The 17,054-nt window shown below is 32.2% G+C and overlaps 2 protein-coding genes across 2 annotated transcripts; both read right to left on the reverse strand.

Annotated features, from left to right (window-relative positions):
• Positions 1-1,273: 1,273 nt before the first annotated feature.
• LOC139511756 (latrophilin receptor-like protein A) lies at positions 1,274-3,392 on the reverse strand. The gene has a single exon (XM_071298801.1). The coding sequence runs from the start codon at positions 3,170-3,172 to the stop codon at positions 2,036-2,038; it is 1,137 nt and encodes a 378-aa protein (XP_071154902.1). The 5' UTR covers positions 3,173-3,392; the 3' UTR covers positions 1,274-2,035.
• A 2,397-nt stretch (positions 3,393-5,789) lies between these two features.
• LOC139510768 (uncharacterized) lies at positions 5,790-7,795 on the reverse strand. The gene has a single exon (XM_071297296.1). It carries the CDS (start codon positions 7,683-7,685, stop codon positions 5,790-5,792), a length of 1,896 nt encoding a protein of 631 aa, XP_071153397.1. The 5' UTR covers positions 7,686-7,795.
• Positions 7,796-17,054: the final 9,259 nt, after the last annotated feature.

A 17,054-nucleotide genomic window follows, 5' to 3' on the forward strand; every position in this document is an offset into this window, starting at 1 on the left:
ATATTTCGAGCTTATATTACTGATCGCAATCTTTGATTATTTATGTTTTTTATTTAATTCAGAAGTAATTTGATCCCAGTTGGGATTATAACAAATGGTACAGTTTTTGTAATGTCATTGAAGGAATCTCCTTAGATTTAATTTATGTTAACCTTTTATATCTTTCAAAAAAATATTCAAGTTTATGTTTGTATTAACAAAAGTTTTTGCTCAAACGTCTTTTTGGTCAAGTAAAGCAATTTTGATTGTAATTTTATATTGTGTTTTTTCATTTTGTAAGGCTACTGTCTCAGGTTGGAGTTAATTAAGTTTTGCACTAGTTAAAATATTAAAACCTGCTGCATTTTTGTACACCTGTCCTAAGTTATGAGTCTTGTGTTCAGTCGTTTTCGTTCTTTTCAGTGGTTCATAGGTGTGTCTCGTTTTTTGTTTTTATTTATAGAGAATAGACCGTTATTTTTTCTTTTTGAATTGGTTAACACTTGTCATGTTGGAGCCCTATATGGCTAACAATTCGGTGGGAGTCAAGGCTTCGTTATCAAGGTCATTGTTTAACTACCTACAGGTACCTTCAGTCTGACTGAAGTCAGCCCCACTACGCATTTGCGTTTGCGGATGGTGGGAGCTGGATTTTGTTTTGACTATGTTACCTTTAGTTACCAACATCTGCGTCGTTTGGTATCTGCTTATTTGTTGTCTTATTGGCAATTATACTATTTTCCTTATTATAGTATAATGTGCTGCCGTTTGTCAAAATAATGTAATGCACATTTACTTAAACATCTGTTTGGCTACCCAAAGTATTTGCTGTGGTTTTTTTCCTGTGCACAGCGTTGGGACCAATACTTGGTGTTGTCGTCACGAGTATTACAATTATCATCATCTGATATTTTTGTCTGCCAAATTAATATAAGTAAAATAAGCTACACAAATTGATTTTGTATAGGAAATGACTTTTTGCGACTTATATCTCATAACTGCTAGACTCTAAACTGAGTAAAACATACTCATTTTTTATTGAAATTGTTTTATTTCATTTTGAAAGTATTAAATGGTTTTTTTATCTACACGATAAAGTTCAATATTCTGAAAATTCATATCTAATTGCATTGACTTGAGATCAAAGTTTAAATGAAATATCTATATTTCATATCTTAATATAATGGATTAAAGTATGTGTTTGGTAAAAACTAGTAAGAAAGTAGCTCAAGAATATATCTTAAAAAACAAAATACAAAATAACAGATGTATGTACGTTATGCACATTGAAAACATTAACTTTTAAAGCTAAATGATTTTTTTTCTCAATTTTTTCATAATTACATTCATGCAAAGTTTAATTAATTTTGTATATAAAACAAATCTTCTAAATTTGATGGATATTGTGTATCGAAACTTAAGTCAGTTTTATTGATGTTTTATGCTGAAACTTCACTGATTTGATTGATGTTTTGTATCTGAACTTTTCTCAGCTTGGTAGATGTTCTATATCTAATCTCGATACAGTTTGGTGGATGTTGTATACCTGTTGGTTAGGGCTGTATATATAAATTCCAATCCATTTGATTAATGTTGTGTATCTTATCGTCAATCAGTGTGGTTGATGTTGCAGGCCTAAAGTTCACAGTCTTCTTGTGTTGTTTATTGAAACTCAACTCAGTTTAGAGGATGTTGTGTAACTTAGCATGAATTAGTTCAATTTATGTTGTTTATCCAAACGACATTTAGTTTGATTGATGTTGTATCTTTAAACTTCAATCAGTTTGTTTTATGTTGTGTATGTAAACTCCACTCATTTTGGTTGATATTGTAGGCCTATACTCCACTGATTTTTCGGGTTGTATATTTATTCTCCACTCAACGAAGAGGCGGATGAATATCTAAACATCAATCAGTGTATGTTGCATATCTAAATTCCACTCAGTTCGGTGTATATTGTAAGCCTTAACTTCACTGTTTCCTCGGGTTATATATCTAATATCCACTTAACAAAAGGGCTGATGTATCTAAATATAGTTCGGTGTATTTTATATATCTACATTCTACTCAGTTCGGTGGATGTTGTATGTCTGGTTGTCTTTGAATCACTGTTTTCGCTTAGAGACATTCTAGTTTGTTTATATAGATTTAATACACGTCTATTACAGACATACGACATAAATATAAACACCCCCTGTAAAGCGTTTAAAAAAGAAACTATTATCGAAAAGGCTGAAAAAGGTATGAAAGAATCAATAATTTGAAAAATCCAAGAGATTCCCGTTATAGAAAATAATTTTACGTACACTCTAAATTGAATTTGATTTAAACTCATTTGTGAATCATTTTTCAATTTTGGTCGTCGTGCAATTTTGAAAGCAGTCCCAATGAAGAAGAAAATATTTGAAAAGCAAACTAGATTTATTGGAATTATGAAAGTAACAAAGAATGCGATTTGTTGATTCAAAAAACAAACGTGACCTCCGTATCCAATCAATGTAACGCTAGATAGACTTCTAGTTATAATAATATTTAATACTACAACTATTGCTGGTATCCCATAAGAATAAAATATATAAACTGCCAGTCTAGAAGTTTCGGATATATGAATGCTTGTTTTGCTTGTAAAAACGTAGAACATATGAAAAGAACATACATTGAGACAACCAAACGTTACCAACCAAAAATAATGTATTAAAACACCGATAACTTTACATCCGATATCAGATTTTGTACCAAATTCTACAAACTGAAAAACGAACTGCGCACAGAACATTGCAAATACTAAACACATATTATTTTTTCCTGGAAGGGTTCTCAAACTCGAAAAAAAACAATAAGTCAAAAACGTTAAAACTAAACAAACTAGTGATATACAAGTGACCACCAATGCGACTGTGTTCCACACAACTGTAGAATTGTAAGAATCTTTTCGTGTATTCACAGTCTGCAAACGGTTTACGCATAATCTTGCTTTCCGAGGTGACATCAACATATAATCATCTTGTTCAATGTCAGTATTTCGTGAAATAATTGTTAACTTGAAATCTTTCATGTTTACACTGAATTCATTTTCGTTCAATTCGATTTGTTCGCAAAACAAAAGTTGATTTACGTGTGAATGAACGTATAAATGTCCAGGGTGTGAATGAGATATTTCGTAACTAGTGTAACATTTATCGGTAAATTTCATTCTTGAAACTAAAGAAGGTAAATGAAACGCATGTACATCATGCTCAAAAAGAAATGGCTGTTCAAAGTCATCATAGGTAACATTAAATGTTGAGCCTAGCAAAGACACCAGCTGTTCTTCTGTCCTTGAACGATTAACAGAATCCGTTATAAATAATTTGTGGTAAACCAATATGAAAACATCAAGTCCTTTGTTTAATTTGTTGAGCTGATTGCGCGGACAATACACATTGGACAGAAAAGTAGAAGTTCCAAAATCAATGTACGATAGCCTCAAATATTTCCTTATATGTTCTTTAAAAGATTCACTAACTGACTCCAAGAAAGACATCGAATCGTTTACATTATTCAACAAACTAGCTTTTAATGACCCATATAAAATGTATCCCAGGTTTGCTGTTGTTTGGAAAAGAGGAGTACATCCTGTATCGACAAGCATTCTACCAGGATAACAACGTATATCACGACATTTATTCTGAAATAAATAGTAATATAAGACAATTATTACAAATAGGTTTAACTCAGTATGCATTCGCATGACAGTTGGTACATACAAAGCAGAAGACGCTTATCCTGTTAAAGCACCTAGTAAATCTCTTAGGGAGTTCATGCGATTTATAAATTGTGAACATCTGTAAAATATTGTTATCTGGATAACCAAGCAATATCTCTCAACTTCTTCTGCCTGTATATAGTCCTTAAAGTCGTTGATGATTTCGTTTAGTAATGTCTCAAAATGATTGCGAACGAACTAACTTCGATTCCTTTTTATTTTCTTATCTTATTTTCGATGTGTTCGTCTGGGCTTATCATTTTAAACTACAAAATCGAGCTTAATTTGAATTTCAACATGCAATCTTCAATTTGCTGTAAGGCTTATGTAAACAACTGCCCTAAGTCAGGACCTGATATTCAGTAGTTGCCGTTTGATGATGTGGTTCATAACTGTTTCTCATTCTTCATTTCTATACAAATTAGACCGTTGGTTTTCCCGTTTGACTGATTTTACTCTAGTAATTTTTGGGGTAATTTGATCTATAATGGTTTTTCTTTTACAAATTGTGACTTGGATGGAATTTTGTTATATTGGCACTCATACCGCATCTTCTTATATGCACAAACCTTCATTATATCTGAGTATAAATGAAAACATAATATTAAAGATATTCAAATTAAAAAAAGTAAGGTCAATAGTCCCTTGAATTTATTTAACTGTCTGTGAAATAATGTGAATATTTATGAAAATAGGGATTATCAACATTCAAAGCCAAAGAAATACACTTAAAAGATTTTTGAAAATTATCATATACTCATAACCATGAAATCAAAAATCTTTTGACAACACTATGGTTTAAGGATTTCAAGAATAAGATTCATTTAAAAGTATTGTCAAAATATACTTCTTTAGAAGTTTTTCATGCCTCTTTTGGTTCAAATTAAGAACGTTCCATTCTTTCATTAGACACACAAAAGTAGCTTGAAGGATTAAACAAATAAGATTAATCGAATAAATAATGTCTTAAATAAATTAATCAATCTGATTAAATATTATTTCCCAGTATAATTGACTTAACAATAACTAATAAATTGATAAAATATAGTTGCATTTATATTAAACAATTCTTGCTCAAACGCAATAGCAAATACATAAATGAAAATAACTTCAATATGAAGCACTTATTGCAATGGGAATAAAATCTCAATAGCCCACATCGACCACATTTAAAATATAGAATTTATGGATAGTTAGGAAAGAAAAGTCTTCTGCTCTAATTGTTTTACACTCAACAAATACTTAACTTTGTCTATTGATTGTAATTGACTTAATTATGTGATCTACATGTGTTAGAGACAACAATTGCTATATTTTTTGTAGTAAGGGGGTTTGCAGAAATATGATATATAATGGTCTAGTAAGAAATGCCAAAACATTTACTTGACCAAGACAGGATGAACAATTTTGTATTCGAGGCGATATTAAACATCAATTTCACAAATCTGTAAATTGTCCTGACCTATTCTTAATCGGTATATCAAATTACGATATAAACATTGGCTAATTTGTATTATACTAATTAATGTTGTATTTTCAACCGGGCATGCGTAGAAATGTAATAGGACGCTCGAGGCGAATAGTTACTATGATAGAAATAGTTTAAGATGTCCGCTTTTTTTTATCAGATATTCAGAATTCTCTTGTTTTGTTTATGTAGTGCCAACAAAAATATGCTTGATAACCTCTATTTCTTGTCTTAGTTTTATTACATATAGTTTAACCCTAATTCTAATTCAATAAGTAAAAGAATAAATGTGCCAAACAAGAACAGAGATGAGTGAGATTTTTCGCTCAGAAACTACCTTTATTCGAACGCACGAGACTAAATCTTATGTTTTTCTTATCTTGGTTTAATGGTTAATTGAGCATTTGTAGTGATTATCAGATGTGAATATGTTCGACTTGTATGCAGTATTTGTTTACACTTATAATAGGTTTTTTTAATTCTCAATATTAAAGATCAAAAGGTATCCCTTTTCAGACAAAATAACACGAACCTCTTTTCAGCTATATCTTAACTGACACCATATCAACCACCTAGGTAATGTAAGTTGTGTCATATTTAATAGTTTGAAAGCTTTATATTTACGTAATAAAGATTAGGTTCAATGTTACTTACAAGAAATACAATCTGACTTGAGTTGCATCTAGGTGTCTCTGTGTTATGTTTTGATGATTGTTTGTTGTTTGAAAATTCAAATATGACCCTATATGATGATGTTTGGAATCCATAACCAATATCATGAACAATATCATGAATTTGTTCCCTAGTGGGTCCCGAACTCCAATGGATTTCATTTACAAATACTTCATTACATATTTTACAAAATTTGTTTTTGTATGGTGCTAGGTAATCAATTCGTGGCATATTTAAACAGTATTTCTCTATTTCTATGTTATAGTTCTGCCAAAAGCCAGTCACATTGCATTCAGAATATTCTATTGTTTGCTTTTGTTTCGGATTACAAATGGAACAAAATGCACTCTGCGACATGGTTATATTTTCACAGGTAAATTTAATATCTGGATCCATATGCATCCAGTGCCCTGTAACATTGCATTGTTTGTATTCTTTTTCTTCACATATTGTAGTATATTCGGAAGGTTTGTACTTTATATCACATCCGTTTTCTCGTACAAACCTGAAATATTTTTCAAATGACAAGAAGAAATATGGCGGCAAGTACACATTACATCGAACGACTAGGTCCCAAAGTTTCAAATTATTTTTGAAAGTGGTTTGACCAAGTACGTCACTACATAAAGCACAGAATACGTTTTTAAAATGAGTAGATCCATCATTAATTTGCATTTCTATTGGTTGAAAAGTAAAGAATTTTTCAATGTCATTAATTCTACACAATTTGTCAGTAAGATTATTCATGGAATTGGTGCATTTATCAAAAACTACGTACCCATTCTTATCGTAAGAATATCGTGGATCAGTGCATAAAGTAGATTTTTGGATCAATTTATCTACGCAACATCCGTTTTGAAAAAAGCAACTATCGCTACAGTCGCAATGCTGCGTCATAGGAAACATGGAATAGTTTTGACAAAATAAAGGATAACCAGCGAATGCAAAGTACTGTAACATAATATTTGTTCTGTTCAAAGTGTTCAAGTAATTGTTTTCGATTACATCAAGTTTTGTTGTTGATATTATTTCAGAATTTGTATCTTTTACATATGTTGATCCACTCTCAAAAATCGATTCAAGGTTGATATGGATGGTTTTAAACTCGAGCACGAATTCTTCTTGATTTTCTATCCTTTCCTCGAGAGTAAATTCTAATTCCTTGAAATGAACGTTGTCTGTGTTATTCTTGATATTTGAATTGCATAAAAAACAGTAAATATTTTTGAACGGCGTTGTCAGTGGAGACTGTATGTTGTTTAAGCATGCGTTTTCTAAATCGGCATTGAAAACGTCCCATAAACCCGTTGAATTACATTTCGACATGACACCACCTACATCAATTGGTGGGTTACAGAGATGGCAAAATACATTTTTGAAGGAATGAAATCTATTGTCATACATTCGGCATGCAAAGTCTATACTGGCATCAAATATTATCCATGTTCCAGAAACGTTACATTTACTTATCAAGCCCCCATCTAACAAATATTTATCATCACATGTGTTTATATAAGCTCCGTCAATATCTGAGCTTGAATAGAAAATATCACATTCCTTCTCTCTGGCATAGTCGATTATTTCGGAATAGGAAGATAGAAAATTAAAATCTGCAAATTTTGCACATTCAATTTCAATTTTCCATTGGCTGATATTTTCTGTTGATTCATTATGGCATACTGAACAATGAACATTTCGATAAGAAAGTCCGCTTTTGGACGAATAAACGGGAATATGTTGAAGTTTCTGATCGAGACTGGTTGATATTTCGCATTTCGTTTTTGTGACATTATCCGAGGAAACAGGACAATGACTGATCATTGATACTGCTCTTTTTTCGTCATGATTAGGGTTAAATTTCACGATACTGGTTTCTATACATGATTGCAGAAAACGATAGAAGTATAGATTCGGGCAGCAGTTCCTTGAAAATATACATGTAGTCTCACAGCTGCATTCTGGACAATAATCCTGTAGTGTTCCGTTCCTCCAATCTGAATTTTGCAGTTCGCAAAGTGTATTACCACACCTAGCTTTGTATACATCAAAAACATTAGAAAGTTCCAAACAATATATTGAGAGGAAAAACTGGGTTGATATCAACAGTATTTTTGTCGTTTTGTTATAACTATTCATTTTAAATCTGAAAAATAGAAATGATATGTCATAAACCTGTACCACATAAAAAAAAGTAAAAGATACAATAGGGCTGTCAAAAAAATCTTAAAAACAGAAAACACCACGGTAGAAAAAAAACCCAAAAACTACAAGACAACTAATTCATCAAGGCAATATAGAGAAAACTAAAAAATTGGCAACACTATACCAACAAACTAATTAATATTAAATTTTGTTTTTTGTTTTAGCAGGTAAATAGAGGAAATAGTAGTATACCGCTGTTCGAAATTCATCAATAGATCGAGAGAAAACAAATCTGGGTTAAAAACTAAAACCGAGGGAAAAATATCAAGCTATAAGAGGAAAACATTACATGACAGGACTACAATACAACTAAATAGAAGAACATATAGGACAGAGAAACACACGAATAATAGCTAACAAAAGGTACCAGATTTAAAATTTAATACGCCAGACATGCATTTCGTCCACACAAGACTAACCAGTGACGCTAAGATGAAAACAGTTCGAACAAGTACAAAGTTAAAGAGCACAGATGACCGAAAGTTCCAAAACGTTGCGACCAATATAGCTAGGGTTTTCTGTCTGGGTTAAGAATATCCTTATTATTTCGAATAATTTATACTTTTGCAAACAGTAAATTTTATAAATTGACTACATAATAGATACACATGATAAAACCGAAGTGGTGACTAACTACAGAAAAAAAACCCAGATACATTACATAAAACAACCTAATCTAGCACATAAAAATACTCAGCCGAGTTAGCCAAAGCCTCAACGCACAAAGTGACGTCACATTTGAAATTCTAACACAAAAAAACACACAAAGTGACGTCACATTAATTTGTAAAAGTATTTCCCAAAAATAAGATAGAATTCGGATTATTTTTACTAATTGAAAATAACAATACTAATTAATATCACATTGTGGTAGTGATTAGATAATTAATTGTATTATCTAGCAATGTCTGTGTTTCTTCTGAATCATCTCAACACTATCAAAGACCAACAGGTTATAAATCTTCAAAGAATAGACCAAAATATTGCCTACATTTTTTTAAATTAAATGGCGGGTATGAAGTAATTTCATCAACGACTCCTTTCCCTCTCACTGTAGATCTTGTAGAATTTGATGAAAAGGCTGATAAGAATTAATAAATTGTCTTTAATCGGAACTAAACAAATTATTTAAAAACCAGTTGTTGACATGCCACGGGTTGTGTTCTTCTTATATATGTTATGATGGTATGATACTAAACCCCTAACGAGAGGGATTGTGCCTGATATTCATATGATGAAGACATAATTTTTCAAACAGTTTAATTGAAGTCTGGAGCTGGCATGTCCGTTAACTGCTAATAGTCTGTTGTTATTTATGCATTATTTTCATTTTGTTTATTTTCTTTTGTTATATCTTCTGAGATCAGAATCGGACTTCTCTTGAACTGAATTTAAATGTGCGTATTGTTATGTATTTACATTTCTACATTGGCTAGATGTAATGGGGGAGGATTGAGATCTCATTAACATGTTTAATCCGCAAAAGTTTTGCGCCTGTCCCAAGTCAGGAGCCTCTGGCCTTTGTTAGTCTTGTATTATTTCTAATTTTAGTTTCTTGTGTATGATTTGGAGTTTGATATTGCGTTCATTATCACTGGACTAGTATATATATTTATTTGACACATTCGCCATTTCCATTATCAATTCTATTTAAAGAATGTATGAATCTTGTTTAATTTTTTCGATCGTTACTTTCAACCCAGTTGTTATATGCTTCCATCGATATTAAAACAAGGTTCCAGACTTGAGACAAACACATGAACGTGTTGCAATTTAAAAAATGTATTTAATATCGTTAATGAACGAAAACATTTTCATACGCAATTGATGGAAATTGATTTGTGTATCGTTTCGTCCATAATATCAGATTGATATTCATTATGTCTATTTGTAAGAATCGCGTCTATTTATTTAATTTAGATAACACGGCGAAAAGTTATGAACAGATTTTCGAATTTCCTACCGGCTGTCTTTTAAAAAGTTATGATGAATTGCTAAAATTTAGTACATGATTTTTATTTTGATTAATATGATTGTCAAGGTTACTGCTTGTCAAGGTTACTGCTTGTCAAGGTTACTGCTTCGTGTTGTAAATTTACATGATAAAATTGCGAATGGAAATGGGGAATGCCCGCGTCACACTGTCCCGATTTTTATATACGATGGACACCCGAATGCGAAAATTGTAAGTTCGTACGAAGTTGGTCCCGATCTCGTTAAAATACCAAAAAGTGACCGAAGCAAGTACGATGAATAACGAAGTCTATACGATGGTGCCGAAATTATATACGATAGCAAAAGATGGACATACGAAGGTTAACCGAGACGGGTATTTAAGCTTCATATCTCACCCGAAGCCTACACGATGGATCACGAAGGCTACACGATGGATTACGAAGGCCACACGATGGATAACGATGATGGCGCGATGGCCATACGATGTCTTAAAGATATATAGTGTCCATATTTGTCCCTAATATGTTACATACGAGGGGATGCCACGCTCGGCATTGCCTTGGTTGAACTGTAAAATGTGTGCACTAGTCTGAATAATCACCCATAATTATGCCCATGTTTACTGATCTATCTTAAAGGTAAGGTAATGGGTTCGTTGATTCCTTTTATTCAAAAAGAGCTCTTTCCAGGAGAATATCATAATAATATAGACAAAAGGAAGGGTGTGGGGAAAGCAACAAATGCGGCAAAATATGACATATAGAAAACAAAATGGTTATGGAGTAAACATTCGTGTGACAACAACTCAGACGATACATAAAAAATCAGAATAACGAAGAAAAAGTTGATTACCCTATATACGTGTACCTGCAGTGTTGGTGTACGAGGCGCGTTTATGATTTTCATTATGTTACTTGATATGAAAAATTGACAAAAAATAATATTTTACTTGTAAAAGTAAATCTTGAGCTTGTTATAGCTGCTCTTCTTGTTCCATTTGAATTAATAGAAACAACGTTGTCGCCTTTCTTGTTCTCATAGAATCATATGATATGAGCTCCATGTTTTGTGAACGTCTTTCTTAACTGTCGTATTAGACTGACCAGTGCATATCGCGCATGGCACTTTGAATGTATTTTAGCGCGAAAATTAACTTACATTTAGCTGGATTTATTGCCGTCGTAGTTGCATCTTGTCGCCTTCGTACTTTTATTCGATGGCAACACGACGGGATTACGAGGTCTTCACGAAGTCGTGTTGCCATCGTAAGACCTTCGGGTAGCTTCGTGATTCATTCGTGTAGACATCGTAATGTCAAAACTGCCCGATGGAAACGATGGAATCACGAATACAATACGATGTTCAAAGATGCATTCCCGGTGACAGTACGATGGTGAGGATGGTGATACGAACTCAATACGAACCCTCAACATCGGACGCACCTTCGGGGATTTTTTAACATGTTAAAAAATTTAGAACCCTTCCCGAAGTTGTCCCCGAAGGCTAGAAAAAGTGGCCGATGGTTCTACGATGGTTAAAGATGGCACTACGAATAGCCCGATCTGGATACGATCAGTCCCGATTTTGAAAATTTCCATAATCGTGTTGCCATCGGCGTAAAAATCGGGACAGTGTGACGCGGGCAGAATGAAACAACAACCCGACCATAGAGAAGACAGTAGCCGAAGGCTATCAATGGGTCTTCAATGCAGTTAGTAACTCCCGCACCCGGAGGAGTCCTTCAGCTGGGCCCTAAACGAATATGTTTACTATTTCAGTGATAATGAACGTCATATTAAATTTACATGATATCATATAAAAAAATGTGTTATTGCTTATGATAGGCTTCAGACTAATGACATGTATAGCAAGCATAAATAACTATGTTGACTGTCGTCATATTTAAATTGTGGATACTAAGTAAATTGAATGTCCTTGCAACTTAGAGATATAGATAAAAAAAATACTATATTAACTATTGGGCCACTTTTCGTATTTCATCATGCATGATAATCATGAGGGTACAGATGGGTTTAAAGGACTAGAATAATTGGTCAAAATTGACTTCATATTTGGTCAGCAGTTTGACAATCAAAAGCTATAATGTTGGCTGTACTATAATATTTTTAATATGCTGAATACCCTGGTATCTATGATGAGTTTATTTTTCTTGTATTTTTCAGTCACTTTATAATTTGAACAGAATGACTTCATATTTGGTTCAATTTTGATGGCTTGTAAAGATTGTGCTTATTTTTATCTGTTCCACACCAACTTCGGTGACCATGTACAAATAGAAAAATACGTTAATGTAGCTGGGTGTTTGCACTTTTTACTTTTATTACAACAGCTACATGTAGGACACTTGTGCTGAAAGAATATGGATATTTGTGCTTTAAAACTTTGATACACATAAACCAAATTGAGCGAAAATCTGTGCTTTTTCCTCATATACGTTTACCTTTAATCTTACCAGATTTACCAATGTTAAGGGTTTATAAAACTCAAATCTATTTTTTTCATAAAGCCCTGATATATATATATATATAAAACCGAATGTGTGGTATAATTGCCAATGACACAGATATTAACAACCATAGGTCGCCGTACAGCCTTGAACAATGAGCAAAGACAATGCCGTATAGTCAGGTCTAAGAGACCCCAAAATGACAAATGTAAAATAATTCAAACGAGATTGCATGCCCATTTTCACGATTCCAAATTTTCTCTATTATAAGATATAATTGTCTATTTTGTAAACCCATCGACACCCTCAGGTTGTTATTTGCATTATTTCCATCGAAACTTTGACGATGTGAATCATTTAATGGAAGTAACTTTTTTGAAGTAAATACATTTTCCCCATTACAATGTCAGTTAAATAGCTGAAAGATAATTGATGATGGGAGATGCAATTAGAGATAAAATCACAAAAACATCTTTAACTTTAATTTATGTCGACAATCATCAATAATTGCATACATAAGAATAAGTCTAAGAAGATTTGGTACGATGGCCCATGAGACAACTCTTCATCAAAGACGAAACTACATAATATGTAATAACAACTACAGGTCAATTCCGGTCTTCAACACTAAACAAATCCCGTACAAAATTACAAATATAAAACAATTCAAACGAGAATGTTTATAACCTGATTTAGGTACAAAATAATAAACGATCGACAAATATGACGTACAGACACAAATGAAAACCAATGGATTACTGATTTCTAGATTTCTATAACCATGATTACGCTTCAAAACATTTTAATTTTTTCACATGGAGCATTTTTTTAAGCTTTGAAAATCATGAACTATTATATATAAACTCATCATAGATACCAGGACTAAATTTTTATATACGCCAGACGCGCGTTTCGTATACAAAAGACTCTTCAGTGACGCTCAAATCCAAAAAAGTTAAAAAGGTCAAATAAGTACGAAGTTAAAGAGCATTAAGGACTAAAGTTCCTAAAAGTTTTGCCAAATACAGCTAAGGTCATGTATGCCTGAGGTAGAAAAGCCTTAGTATTTCAAAAATTCTAAATTTTATAAATAGCTTCTAACTGATTGCCGTTAATTTGAAAACATTATGTTACGCCAAAGTTCAGCCTATTAATATAATATTTTTCCACACAACTTTAAACTCGTTTTAATGTTTCTTTCATACATTTAATGTAAATTTTAAAGGATTTTATAAATTTGAAAAAGACGCTTACCTTGAGAAGGCTTCAGAAGTTTACGTACACAGTATATGTGTTGTGAATTGATGTTTGATCCCTCAATTATATGTAATCAACAGAAAATGTCAAAGAGGTCCGTATAGAATTATTGCAAATTGTAGCAAACTAATAATCCCAACTGAGTGCAAATTAATTTCTGTATTAAATAAAACATGAATAAATCATGAACTCCAATCAATAAAACGGAAGTGATTTCGCGTTTGTTGATTCGGCAAATAATACATTTTGTTTGGATTTAATTCAATTTAAGGCAATTGTCATTAAACAAGAATCCCGATGTTCAAAACTGGTTTTTTTTATTTTAAGGAGAAGCTTTTCAAACTCTTACCGTAGACAGGACAAATATAATCTGTACAAAAAGCATGCTTGTAACGAACATTCAATATTTTACTATTAAATGAAATGCTCTGTTGAGAAAAATTAAGTAATAGAAAAGTTAATATGCTCGAAATATCTACTCAATAAATATATAATTATTTTTTATTGGTATCAATTCTAACTATTTTCATTTACTGTAACGAGCTGCTTAAAATGGAATATATTTTTTTGGGTATAAATTGTATAGTGCATGTTTCGTCAAATATTCGAAAATGTAAAATCTTAAAGTTTTTGAAATGTGACTGAATAAATCTCCTACGATATAATAAATTTAACCTTCAAAAAATCAAATACTTGTTACAACTAATGTTTTGTATTTGAAAAAGTGTATGATTTTCAACTTGACATCAATGTCTTTATGTGATGAAATGTCACTAGAGATGATACGTTGATTTGATAAAGTACAATATAGCTAACAATACGCCTTATCGCTATGTGTCCGCCATTTCTGGTCATCACAAAGGTTCCCAATAATGTTGACGTCAACCTAGAAAATGTCTCACGCCACAAAAGAAAAGTGATTGTTGCATGATGTTAATAGCTCAAATTTTCATAGATTCTCAGGTTTGACAAATGTCGTAGATTCCAACATAGCTACAGAGTATGAATGTTTATAATATTTTTAGTCCGGAAGATATTTCAAAATGTATCAGAGAATTTTTAGTTGACCAGTGAATCAAACAAAGTAAATATAAAGTTTTCAAATAAAAAAATCACGCAACGGCGGTCATTAAAATGATTTTGAAGGGTAATTTATTTGTCATTAGACAAAGGTTACAAAATTGAAAATGTAAATATTTGTGATTTTCAAGTACTTTCTGTTGAGAAAACATGGTTGTTGGAAGTTGTGCAATAAATTCTGGTAAATGTTGTGATGAAATGCTAGATTTGTTCATGTCAACTGATAAATATGACAAGTTAAAGAATTACCTTTCGATATCATTTTCGAGTCGGCACGAATAGCATGAGGCAAAAAGTTAAGGCAATCGACAAGAGAGTACTATTTATAAACATCTTTCAACTCCTTTAAGCCGTAGTCTGGTATTTCTAAATTCTTTTTTTTTCACCATTTCAAAACATGTCAATAATTCAAATTGAGATTTGCTTATTAAAGTTGCTAAATCTATATGCCTTGTTGTGGTTTGTTTTACATCCCGTCTTTGTGTTATTGTGCTTTTGTAAATTTTGTATTCTTGTCTTTCATTTTGGCTAATATGCGTGGTCTGTATGCCTTTTTGTGCTCCTTTGAAACATATTTGTTTGTTGTTATAGTGATTAAGGCCGTGTTTACACCAAACGTCGTGTACAATAAACATGTTAACATTTGGTTTAATGTAATGTACACTAGTTTCACATTGTTCACATCTATACACCTTGCAATTTTTTAGCTACCTGTACATATGTACATTAGATTTGTTCACACTTGTAAAATATATGTCATTAAAATGTTCATTACATAGAATCGATATCAAATTTTCGAACAACTTTTAAAGCAGTTAGGGAACGACCATTAGACTTTTAAAAAAAGGGGGGGGGATGGATTTTTGCACAATTTGATTTTTTTTTTAAATCGGGTCATACAGATGATTAGAATGAACAAATATTCTGAATACAAAGTTTGCCCATACATATAATGTTTAATATTGAATTGGTACCATCGAAAAAGAATCTAAATATAAACATTCGCGCGAGCAAAAAAATCTGACTTAGACCGTCCCCTCCCCCTTTGAAGTAAAGTGGTTGCTCCTTTGAGAAAGTCATTTTGGATGATTTATAGTAGTTTAAAGATGTCTCGTTTACGCATTAAAAACGTAGGCTGCATCAGCGTGCTTACAGACGAAGAAAAAGAATTGCGATGTAAAGGATCACTACATTTCTATATTTTCTGTTTGTTTCAAATGGTATTTTTTCTCCAAGGAGTATTTGGCAAAGGGAAGGGTAATGTTTTCTTTTTTTTTTTTTATTTCTAACTGTATTTTAACTGATCTGAGATACTACACAAACAAAAAATTAACCTCACCCTTTTTCAGTAATGCATTTATGAGTGAATCGTTGAGTAAACACCAGTGGCAAATATTTCTGTCAAGTGTGTACGTCCAGTCGATTCGTGAAGACCTTTTCAAATGAATTATGTGTCCGGCAATGATGATGGATGAGTCTTGTCGATATGGGGTTAATAAGGCTACGTAAAATGTTTTTATAACAAATAAATATATCAAGTTTAGACAAATATTTCTTTAAAGAACTTTATTAATAAGTGTTATAAGTATCAATTTTATATAAAAATCGTTTCTTTTTTAAATATGCATAAGAAAATTAAAGTTCTGAATGCCTAGTTTTGTGTACACCTAACCTACACAAGGCCTACATCGACTATCGACTGCATGTAGACAAAACATGATTTAAACTACATATAAACATTGAGTTTTATCAATGGGAACGTAATTATGTTTAGTTTATGTGTGAGTTACACTAACAAAACACCGAGATTACACGGTGGGTATGGTTGTCCTGCGAGAGAACGTACTGTGCTGGTGATTTGGTCCTGTCAGGTGCTGGTGGGTCCTGATTCTGTGCTGGTGGGTTTGTTTACATTGTATCAGAACGGCAATAAAACGACAGTTTTGTTGCTTAATTTTTCTCTGATGCGTCATAAGTACCATGCAAAGTATATTGCAACAATATTATATTGCAAAAGTCGTGCAAGTTCGTTAAACGGAATTGTCCTGACGTTGTGCTGGTGATAAGAAAAACGGTCCTGGTTCTGTGCTCCTATGTCCTGGTTCTGTGCCTTTATATTTTAATTAAAAGTGGCATATTTTCAAGATCATTGATGCTGTACCATTATTGACTAATTAACTGTTGTCTGCTTTCTTGAAATTGACATTGTTGTTAATCTGTTTACTGTT

Source organism: Mytilus edulis, chromosome 2 (genome assembly GCF_963676685.1).
Source record: "Mytilus edulis chromosome 2, xbMytEdul2.2, whole genome shotgun sequence".
Taxonomy (NCBI): Eukaryota; Metazoa; Mollusca; class Bivalvia; order Mytilida; family Mytilidae; genus Mytilus; species Mytilus edulis.

Bases quoted from the DNA above. Each gene is read 5' to 3' on its own strand.
- LOC139511756 (XM_071298801.1), bottom strand. From the start codon at position 3,172: ATGAAATTTACCGATAAATGTTACACTAGTTACGAAATATCTCATTCA.
- LOC139510768 (XM_071297296.1), bottom strand. From the start codon at position 7,685: ATGATCAGTCATTGTCCTGTTTCCTCGGATAATGTCACAAAAACGAAA.